General features: G+C 38.8%; 1 protein-coding gene across 1 annotated transcript; it reads right to left on the reverse strand.

Moving 5' to 3' along the window:
• Positions 1–1,877: 1,877 nt before the first annotated feature.
• On the reverse strand, positions 1,878–10,888 carry mettl1 (methyltransferase 1, tRNA methylguanosine). The gene is made up of 6 exons (XM_078248278.1): positions 10,670–10,888; positions 10,139–10,266; positions 9,848–10,032; positions 5,228–5,341; positions 3,216–3,317; positions 1,878–2,430 (listed from the first exon to the last, which is right to left on the reverse strand). The coding sequence occupies exons 1-6, from the start codon at positions 10,747–10,749 to the stop codon at positions 2,314–2,316; spliced, it is 726 nt and encodes a 241-aa protein (XP_078104404.1). The 5' UTR covers positions 10,750–10,888; the 3' UTR covers positions 1,878–2,313.
• Positions 10,889–11,526: the final 638 nt, after the last annotated feature.

Below are 11,526 nucleotides of genomic sequence, written 5' to 3' on the forward strand. Positions count from 1 at the left end.
CATCACCTTTCCTTGAACAACACTCAATAAGCATTTGGGAACTGAGGACAATAATCACTGAAGCTTTGTAGGTGGAATTTTCGTTCCTAACCTCACCTATGGTCATGAATGTTGGGTCATGACCGAAAGAACGAGATCCAGGGTACAAGCGGCCGAAATGGGTTTCCTCAGGAGGGTGGCTGACGTCTCCCTTAGAGATAGGGTGAGATGCTCAGGAGCCAGTTGATGTGGTTTGAGCATCTGGTAAGGTTGCCCCCTGGGCGCCTCCCTAGGGAGATGTCCCAGGCACGTCCAGCTCGGGGAAGACCCAGGACTAGGTGGAAGGACTATATTTCCACCCTGGCCTGGGAATGCCTTGGGATCCCCCAGTCGAAGCTGGTTAATGTGGCTCAGGAAAAAGAAGTTTGGGGTCCCCTGCTGGTGCTGCTACCCCCGCAACCCGACCCCGGATAAGCGGACGACAATGGATGGGTGGATGGATAATATGCCACACATTTTCAATGGGAGACAGGTTTGGATTGCAGGCAGGCCAGTCTAGTACCCGCACTCTTTTTCTACGAAGCCACGCTCTTGTAACACGTGCAGAATGTGGCATGGCATTGTCTTGCTGAAATAAGCAGGGACATCCCTTAAAAAGACGTTGATTGGATGGCAGCATATGTTGCTCCAAAACCTGTATGGACCTTTTTAACGGTGCCTTCACAAATGTGCAAGTTACCCATCAAACATTCTGTGAGCCCACTGCATAGTCACGGGTGTTGTTTGAAGATCAGCTATCTCTAATACTGAAAGCAATCTAAATTTGGGTCAATGTGTAGCAAACGTTGAGAAAAAAGAACTATATTCATAAATGCTGATTAGTACACTGTACGTTTCAGAAAATGTGCTGTCAAATATGGCCGACTATTGCCAGAATACCAATAATCTGAGTAGAGGATACAAAAGTAAAAACTTTTCTAGTATGAATACATTTCTTTAGGTTTATGAATGCTTCAATTGCTCTCTGCGATTATCTAAAGTTTCCCAGTGTCTGGGTTTCTATCACTGAGGCATGTGCTGTCCTGTTCTTAATCACCACCCCCTGCAGCAGCAAAAGGGCTTCAAACCTGCACTGTTCTGTTTCCAGGCTCCTGGCAAACAATAACACCAACCTGTCATATACAGATAAAATCAAAAAATGAGCACAGAAAACCACTGTTTCTGTTACAGACTTCTTTGATTTGGACTTCACAAAGATCCTCAGCAGACACATCCAGTTGATACTATAATGGGTTTGTTTTGGACATCATATAAGATGTACTGTAGGAGCAACACCAGCTGTGGTCAATTTGTGGATTTAGATCAATGAATTCAATTTAAACTATACATTGGAGAAAACCTCTGGTAATCAAGCATGAGTATTAAAGCTATGGTGCGTAGTTTCTGCCGCCCCCATGAGGAATTCTAAGTAATGACAACAAAACTGTCAGCGCGTCCACATGACACAGCCTTTCGTGATCGCGTTCATTAATATCAAAAGGTTACGCACTCAAGCTTGAAGTAAACAAGTTCTTTAAACCGCTTTCTCAAATATGCAGAAAAGTTTTGAAACATGATGGTGTGGTAATCCATTTTAGATTTAGCCGCCAATACTGCAAAATAACATTGTGAAGCCAACAGTCATAACATCAGTTTAATTTTTTGGTCATTTGAAATGGTTTTAAGCGGTAAAACCTAAAGTCCCCTTCAAATGTAGAATATTGAGTAAAGTAAAGGTTGGTCCTTTTAATCCTTTTGTGAGAAAGGCACCAAAACAAGGTAAAACAATATAGTCTTTCAATTTTCATTCCACCTGCTCTCTTCACCGTTTCCAGACAATGAACCAAACCCAATACAGATTTTTGGTTTTACTAAAAGAATGTACAGCTTTACAGGAAATTGTTACTGCACTTTGGAGTTTGGCAAAAGAAACCGGCGTGAAACTGAATCATTAAAAATTAAGTTTAAAAAAGAGATGCAAAACATTTAACGAGTCTAGTCTGAATAGAGATGTATTTATGATTTACACTACTTCCCTTGTGCTGTCTTTTGTGAGCTAAGGAATAAAATATATAAAATTATGTGAAAAAACTCAAACACAAATCCACTATTGGGTAATAATGTAAATGTTTGTAAAATAATGCCAGAAAAGAAAAAAATCACACCATCACTTATGTGCTGGGGGGGGGGGAACAAGCCACAGCCTCCTGATCCACAGAGCAGCATTATCGTCCATGAAGAGAGGACTGCATAAGACCATTATTTCAGTTCATTGCATGTCCAAAGTGTTTGGTCTTAGTTTGAATCCTCGATCCTCCGGAAAACTGCGAGGAAATTCTTCCCTCCACTTCTCTGCACTTTCTTTCCTTCCTCTGTACAGGTACCCAAACGATTTATGATGACATCACCAACCTGTCAAAATAAGATCAAACACAATTATATCAAAAGGGATGCAGTGGCAGATAAGCTCACGTAAACTTTTGTTTGTGACAGAGTTTATTCACACTGTGCATTAACCTTAAAATCATCATCACCATAATGTTTATTATTGGAGTCATTTGAGTTATGGGTAAAAACAAAAGCAAGAAACTTGCCTTATTTTGTTTTGCCCACCATTCTCGCTTTAATGTATTAATTATGCATTGATGTTAACATTACTAACTTTTTTAAAGGAATAGTACAACAGTTTGGGAAATGAGCTTCTTTGCTTTCTAGTCAAGATTGCTCTCATGTCTGTACAGAAAAGTGGTATCCATCTTGTCATTTGCAAAAACGCAAATAAACACATTTCCCAAAATGTCGAAGTTGTACACGATTCCTTAGTGTCTGCTTTAATTTGTTAACAAACCGGCATAAATATGCAACGCAACAAAAGTAGCTAATTGAGGCCATTTATCTGTTGTGACTTCAAGGTTAGAAATGGGGCTAGACATCTTGGAATAACGTTTTTCTGTTCTTAACAGTTTTATGACATTGTGTAAATGAAGCATCAGCTAGGCTAATCGGCTGCTGGCTGTAGCTTGGCTTCATATTTAGTGCACAGACATGAGTTATATTAGTTTTTTTTTTTAAATCTAACTCAGCAAGAGAAAAACCATTCATCATTCAAAGAATTTCAGATCATGAGTTTGACCTCTTTTCCTTCAATAAGCAGATGACTTGGAAACACAGGGATGAAAAGCTCCACATCAACGTACCAGTTCTTCATCAGAGACACGCGTAAACAGCGGATGTTCAGTGAAGTGCTTCACCATCCAAAGGTGCACTTCCTCCACATCTGTGATGGTATACACCAAACCCTGACATGTCCAGACAAACACAGCTGGGTTATTACCACAGTTCTGGGAAAAATACATTGACCAAGCTTCACTGGTGGATAACATAACACGCACCCATTTATCAATCACAAAATAAACTCATGGCCTTTATCAAAAAATATATAAAATATATATTTTATATTAAAAAAAAAAATCTTTCCTTTTAAACACTGTCCAACATTACAGCATCAGTTGTTTCATCACCTTTGGAGACCAATGGTCCGTGTGAAAAAAAAATAAGATAGAAATAACCTACAGACAACATAGAGGTTAATCACCTATGTCACTGTAGTTGACTTTGGAGGCTGGACAGATAACATTACTAGAACAAGGATTTCGTAGAACACTCAGCAATGGCACAGAATTTTCACGTGCATATCGACACATATGGGTTTGTTTCAGAGACAGGATCAGAGACTGTGTTGATCACACCTGTTTACTGTTTCAGATGTAGTCTGATTGAAAAGATATTCTCTAATAAACCACATTTTTTTAATAGAGGTCAATTTTAGTATGAAACTGCCCTCTATAATGAGCATTTTTCTTTTCTTGACATTTTCTTGACAGCCTCCCCACCCACCATCATGGCTGTGTGCCAATGTAACACACACACCCACACCCCCCTTCCATTGTTCCCAACAACCTCCAGCAGCACTCGTGTCTTAATGGAGTGTCACTCTGACAGGCAGAAGCAGGGTGTGTTCAAATGTCAACAAGCTGCAGGCCACACTGGTTGCTCAATTTTATTTCATTGAATTCATGGATTTCTGCACACTGCAATCAGTTGATAAAATGATGGGGAGAGTGCTAATTAGTTGATCAACAATTAGTTGGTTTTTAGTGCTAATAAGCCTATGAATTAAATCCAATTATCCGTCATTGTGTTGGGGTGGTGGAAAAAGTCTCAGTTGTGGATATTTAAAAACCTCTGCTAATATACCTGAAACTACGGTTTCTTAAAGCATAAAGCTAGGGATACTACTATTTTTTTATCGTCAACAAATCCCATTAAAAGCCCAAAACAATCAATTGGTTCGTCTGTGTAGCCAAAGCCTGATGTATCTTATTCCTCTGTGCCATTGTTGCCCAAAATGAATAAAAACACATCAATGAGCTCTTACTGTTACACTGGCAGACATCTTCTTTTATTACGATGCACATGGGTATTTTTTTTTTTATTTTTATTTTTTAAAAGGATCCCACACACACACCATCGTGCTGCTATATTTTCACTGGAGCACCAAATGTCTATTAGTCCTTGGCTGAAATTAGTCCCCAACAAATGCACTATTTACTACTGTTTGAATTACATTTTTCTAAAAACTTATGTGCCCGGCTGTTTTTAGTAAATCATTTAACCATTAAAAATGACATATTTGTGACCTGTTTTTAATCACTTACGTCTTCAGTGGAAATGAGTGGGCTTGTGGCCGCGTGCCACCAACAGTGTAGGGAAGTACAAGAGATGGACCCAATGTATTGTTTGTTGACAATGGAGAAATACTACAGAGGGTAAGTGTGTTTTTTTCTGTATTTTGGCTGAACTGTTTAACTGGCAAGTTTTAACTAAATTTTGGAGTTTAAATCTGTGCATCTTCAATTTAAAAAAAATGATTCAGAGCACAAAAACGCTGACGACCTTGGCTGGAACAATGGCTACAACTTAGAACTATTTGCATTATTAATAAATCTGTCAATCATTAAACAATAGTCTAAAAAAAAAAAAATTACAATGTGACATCCTCATATTTGAGAAGCTGAAACCAGTGATTGTTGTTCTTGGAATCTGTGCTCGATAAAGACAATTCATCAAAAATGACTGCAAATTAAATTTCTGTTGATTGACTAATCGTTTCAGCACTAGCTGAAACAAGTCTTACTTATGTACATACCCCGACTCTCAGCGTGTAGGCGTACTCTGCCAACAACGTGGGACTAATAATCCTCCACTTGTGCTTGGTCTTCTTAAAGTGAGGGTCAGGGAAGAGGAAGAACATCTTACTGAGCTGAAGACAAAAAAAAAGTAACATTAGCACAGAATAAAACAATAGACTGTCATTACTCATTCCCACACATAAGATAAAAATAGAACAATTTATTTGTACCTCTCTACTAAGGAAATTACTGAACCAATAGCATGACTATACAATCTCGCTCTCAAGATCCACAGTAATCTTCCAAAGTGGTCTCACCATTGCATTGCACTCACATGCTCTGACTTACCAGAACTACATAAAACAGCCACACTATTACATTTTATGTCTAGATTCAAAATAGCACTTCACCAACACTTGCTGCACTTCTCCCGACACACAACATGAGACCAGTACGCCTCACTAGGTCAGTCTCACAGGCACTCATTCCAGTCCTCCCATACAAAAACAACTATGGTCAGAAATCCTTTTTTCATAGATACACCAACATTTTGAATGACATTCCCCATCACATCAGAACACTACCATCCATCACATATTTCAAAAAGGCATACAAACTGTACCTTCTCAATACTTGCACTCACTGATTGTTCATGTATTGTCCAAGTCTTGTTAGCACTGTCTGTATTGTTGTTTTAGTTGTCTGTATCTGTCTAGTCCATGCTAATGTCCTGTATATGTGTTTTTGTCTTCATGTTCCGTAACTGTGTCCTTTGTTCCGTGTCTCTGCAGAACAGGAACCTGCTGGAAACCAGTTTTTAAACTGAGTCAGGCCCGTTTTTAAACTGTAACTTTTTAATCCTTTCCTGTTTAATACATTTTGAAATTGAACATTTTTGAAGAAAAAAAACTCAGTGTGGGACTTATTACTGTCATCTCAATTTAACCCTCTTGTTATCCTCAAAAACATATTTTTTTCCTTGGGGTCAATCAGACCCCAGTAATTTAAACCTCCAGAAAATTATTGTAATTAAAATGATTACCCAATTTGATGTGTCAGGTCATTTATGAATGTTTGTTGACTACTTAAATACCCCTTTAGATAAAACTTAACCCCTCCCTATGACATAAATACACAAATCACCATAAAATCTCACTGACTGACCTAAAATTGAAAAAAAAAATTTGAAGGCTTTCTTACTGTCCTCAACATGGTAAGCTTCCTTTTCAGCAGTTCTTCACTCAGGGCGTACAATGTGAAAAAATGATCACTTCATTTTATGATCTGTCAGTCCTTCGGCCATGTCTAGTACCACACTTATGCCCTGATTCTTATCAGGTGTTTCCCCAAACTGGAATTTCCCTTTTTGATTCCCCCCCCCCCCCCAAACCCCCCAGTAAAGTTCCCCATGTCTCTGTCTTTGACAAGTGAAGGCTCCATTGATTGATACACTAAAATCCATTCCAGTAACTTTTTATTAGCTCAAATAAACAATGTCAGGTATGAAGATGTCGGGATAATCACCAGGGACTGCTGCAGCCTCAGGGGCCGCTATGGTGATGATGGAAGATGGAAAAACCTTAACACATTTTGGGTTACAAAACATACTAAGAAGAAAAAAACAAACAATTTCAGGCCTTTAGAATGTGCTGTTTCAACATTTTAAACACATGGGAGAAGGATTGGAACTAGATTTTTAGCACTAGTTTGGGTGGTCGTCTTATTTTTCTGACAGTTTTGTTCTAATCACAAGCGAGGAATACAAAGTACTACAATTAATACTAAGGCAAGCTGCAGCTAGAAATATGTTTATCCCTGGTAAATTAATGCGAGTCAAGAGATGCAAAAAAAGCCCCTTAATGCTAATGAACATCTCTTTCAACACCAGGCAGAGTTCCTCTGAAACATTTCCAATCTCAGCTTAATTCTTCATGGCATATATAGATTCTACAAGGTGCTGGAGACAGTCCTCACAGATTTTGGTCCATATCGACATGATAGCATCACGCAGTTGCTGCAGATTTGTCGGCTACACATGCGAATATTATGTTTCACCACATCGCAAAGGTGCTCTATAGGATTGAGGTCTGGTGACTGGGGAGGCCATTTGAGTACAGTGAATTAATTGTCATGTTCAAGAAACCAGTTTGAGATGATCCTCCTCTGACTTCTGCCATCAACAAGGCATTTGCGCCCAGAGAACTAGGCTCACTGGATATTTTCTCTTTTTCGGATCAGTCTCTGTGAACCCTACAGATTGTTGTGCGTAAAAATCCCAGTAGATGAGCAGTTTCTGAAATACTCAAACCAGCTCGTCTGGCACCAAAAACAATAAATCACCTTTCATTCTGACGCTTGGTATGAACATCAGCAGATCGTCTTGACCATGTCTACATGCCTTAATGCATTGAGTTGCCCCTAAGGGGTTGGCTGATTATATATTTGCGTTAACGAGCAGTTGAACAGGTGTACCTAATAAAGTGGCCGGTGAGTGTATATCATTATTATTCCTTAAATATGCCAGTGTTACAGCAATTACTCCCCTATGTTCATTTCTTAGTTTATACTCGCTTGGGGCATTTAAGGTGACGTTTTTTTATCCAGGGTACCTAAATTGGTACACTAAGCCCACTGTATAATCTAATGCGACTTTCAACAAGTCATAGATTACCGCAGCTAATGGGAACGGATAAATGGCGTCTTGCACTGCTCTATACTCAGCTGGTGCAATGCCTTGCGTGTCAGTCAATGACCCCATTGTTGTGAAATCCTGGATTTAATGAGAAATCTTTATAAATTCATTCAGTCCATATGTTGAACATAAAGAAAGTAATAATTTGTAGTCAGAAACGTGCAAAGTCTTATTACCTTGACAGCGCCAGAACAGACTGTCAGCCTTAATTTCAGGTTATTACAGTCCACGTCAGGTACCCTGTTATAGAACAACAGGCCAGCTTCAACTCTGCCCATGGTATTTGTTGAGGGTAACACAGAGATGGTGTGCAGATGGGCGAGTGGTGCTACAATATTGGCTACAATAAGAGCCCAATATTACTGTGCTGCGATCCATCGCAATTATGTTAAAACATTCTGCCTTTTAACCGTTAACTCTCCTCAGGTAACACATAACTGTACGTTCTTGCTTATAGACTGATGGGTTGGATCAACAAAAAGATATTGCACACTTAAATTCAACTCCTGGATTTCATGACCTCATGAAGGTCTGACGACTAAAACCTAGTGATCAACAGTGTGCATTACTTTTTGGTTCAAGTTTGGTTTTGGCATAACTATTAACACCAAAAAGAAATCAGAACATGGATGAAAACATGAATGGGTGCATAGAATCTAAGACAATATGCTACATTTAAAGCCATCTCCAGTCAACTTTCTTAAATGTTTTATACAACCTGCTTTGTTTCTTAGTGTATTTTCTGGTTAATTTGCAAGGCTACAGTTGTAATATACAGTTCACAGATCAGTTTGTTTGGTTAGATCTAAGGCGATCATGGTGTAAAGTCATTTTACTATATTTTAGCACTAATAGTAGTATTTTAGTAGTTAGAAAGTAATATTCAGTAGGTTGTCATATATATTTTCACCGCTAGATGGGAGAAATTCTGACACAATGTAGCTTTAAGTAACCGGACACCTATGAAGCAGGTGTTCTAAATTAATTAGCCATTCTTAAACTGTAGGTAAGGACAGCAACTGTGAGAAAATGATGTTGTTTTAGTTAAAGCTTTAGTGCGTAACTTTTTAAACATTAATGAACGTCCGTTACATTAAATCCATTGCCAAATGATTTGCTCCAAAGCCAATTAAGACTATCAGCTCCACAAAACTCTCTCTGTATTTCTCAGTATGGCTATGTTCAGAAGATTGTGTCGTCCGGTGACTTTCGCACGCAGAAACTCGAGTGAAGATGATAACCTTTTCTGAAGAGTCCATCATGTAATTTGTATCATGTGGACGCACCGACAGTTTTGTTGTCATTACTTAGAATTCCTTATGGGGGCGACATAAACTACGCACGATAGCTTTAATTGATGAGATTCAAGGGGTACAGAGACTTTAAATGGTGGTGGGTCAAGGCCGTGTTGAGTTGGGTGGCACATGTGGGGAGCAGGACAAAGAAAAAGAAGGGAAGCTTTTAAATGCAGAAAAGTCTTGTAGTTGCAACAAACAAACAAATTGTACAGTAGCACAAATTGTTAAAAACTAATGTACAAATATATTATATTCTAATGAAAATGTCAAATGTGTTGGAAATCAAGTGTTTTCTTCCAAAACAAAAAAAAAATCCATTTTATTACTTTAATAGAACTGTAGGAATGTGTGGCAGTCGGAGAAACAATTCTAAAAAGAATGTACAGTAACACAAACTTAATGTTTTTTAAATGAATATCGAATGAATGCAAAGTGAAGGCAAACACTTTCTATATTTTAATTTGAATTATTTCTTAATTGAAACTGTATTCACAGCTGGGCTAAAAATACTGTGTCTGAACGGGGTCATTTTATGTAGGAAAGAGCAGTGAATGGCTGCTGTCAGGAGGGCAAAACTGCAACCTCCCAGGACCAAAAATGTCTCCTTCTGTCATCACTCAGCAGCAGACACACAGATGCAAACCTACCTGTCCTTTAGAAAAGAAGTTGGGGAGGTACTTCATTGCATTGCTGCGAATGCAGGCGATGTTCTGGTAGCTTCCTGGTTCCGAGGCACGCAGGCACCGAATACGATCCTGAACATAATCTGACACTTTCACTCGGATCTCCAGGCCCAGGATGAGCTTGTCCGGGAAAAGTGGAGATAACTCCACTGAGTGAAGACGCACAGACACACAAGAGAAGGGGACATGAGGTCAATACAGAGCAAAACGGTGATCTTTGAAAGCTGTAGGTGGTCAGATCAGTGGCATAACTACCTAAAAGACCCCCATATCCACATCCAATATCTGCAAACTCAACTCGGGGGGTCTCTTTCTCAGAGGGGTTGCCAGTGAAGAAGTCTGCATACAGTTTGGACCAGTCCATCTCCTCAGGACACACAGGGCTGAGGATGAAAGAGGGGGATTTCAATTGAGCTATTTTGTAGTGACGATTCGTGAAAACAGCTGACAGTGTAACAGGGATAGTGTTTTTGAAAAGAGATGGTACGGATTACTTTTTAAACTTCTGTTAAATAACACTGTTGTTAGCTACTAACGTTAAGGGACATTGTATTGTGGCGGAGGCAGACATCTCAGACAAATACCTCCAATCCAAGGCTCCTAAAAACGAAACTTTTTGCATGGCCACATACCACCAGTTAGTGAGCAGCTAAGTTACTTGACTTTCTTCAATGTATACAATACACAGCAGGGGCTGACAGTTATAGCTTTAGCAGGTACAGACAGAAAGTTACTTGAGCAGTATGTGGTGCAGGTTTTACACTCATACACATGTTCATCACTCACTAATCAAACGTGTGGTAAGCCATCGGGTTTGAATGGGCTCGCTGTCTGTAGTAACGCTTCTGCGGCATTGACGAACTCATGTTGGATTAAAAGAGAGACGTTATCCCCGACAATATTCACTCTGTCAACTAATTATTAAACAAACAGCCGATTCCAGAGAGTCACGTTTATTTCTAGTTAGTTTACCAGCGTTTAGGAGTCGCGGCAACTTTACGTCATCAGCAGGCGTCTTTTCAGGGTTGCCAGGTTTGGTATCTATCCGGCTAACATATGGGCTAACTCAACTAGCTAGGGCTAAACAAGCTAGCTACTGGCTTAAACGTATAATCCGACCAACATACATTTTACTTAAACAAAAGTATCACCAAATGTACTTAAAGTAGCACAAATAAAAGTATATTTACTAAATGGGTAACATTTTACAATAAGGTACACAAAACAATAGGTAGTTAATGATTAGTTACTGTTTTTGAAAGAGTAACGAATGATAGTTACTGTTTTTCAGAAGGGTAGTTACTGTTTTTTGAAAGAGTAACGAATGATTAGTTACTGTTTTTCAGAAGGGTAGTTACTGTTTTTTGAAAGAGTAACGAATGATAGTTACTGTTTTTCAGAAGGGTAGTTACTGTTTTTGAAAGAGTAACAAATGATTAGTTACTGTTTTTCAGAAGGGTAGTTACTGTTTTTTGAAAGAGTAACGAATGATTAGTTACTGTTTTTCAGAAGGGTAGTTACTGTTTTTTGAAAGAGTAATGAATGATTAGTTACTGTTTTTCAGGAGGGTAGTTACTGTTTTTTGAAAGAGTAATGAATGATTAGTTACTGTTTTTCAGGAGGGTAGTTACTGTTTTTTGAAA

Source organism: Sander vitreus, chromosome 4, assembly GCF_031162955.1.
Source record: "Sander vitreus isolate 19-12246 chromosome 4, sanVit1, whole genome shotgun sequence".
NCBI lineage: Eukaryota > Metazoa > Chordata > Actinopteri > Perciformes > Percidae > Sander > Sander vitreus.

Bases quoted from the DNA above. Each gene is read 5' to 3' on its own strand.
- mettl1 (XM_078248278.1), bottom strand. From the start codon at position 10,749: ATGAGTTCGTCAATGCCGCAGAAGCGTTACTACAGACAGCGAGCCCAT. The intron at 10,267-10,669 runs GTGAGTGATGAA...TTTCATCCTCAG, and splicing joins GCTTACCACACGTTTGATTA to CCCTGTGTGTCCTGAGGAGA. The intron at 2,431-3,215 runs GTACGTTGATGT...TTATTTTGACAG, and splicing joins GTGTCTCTGATGAAGAACTG to GTTGGTGATGTCATCATAAA.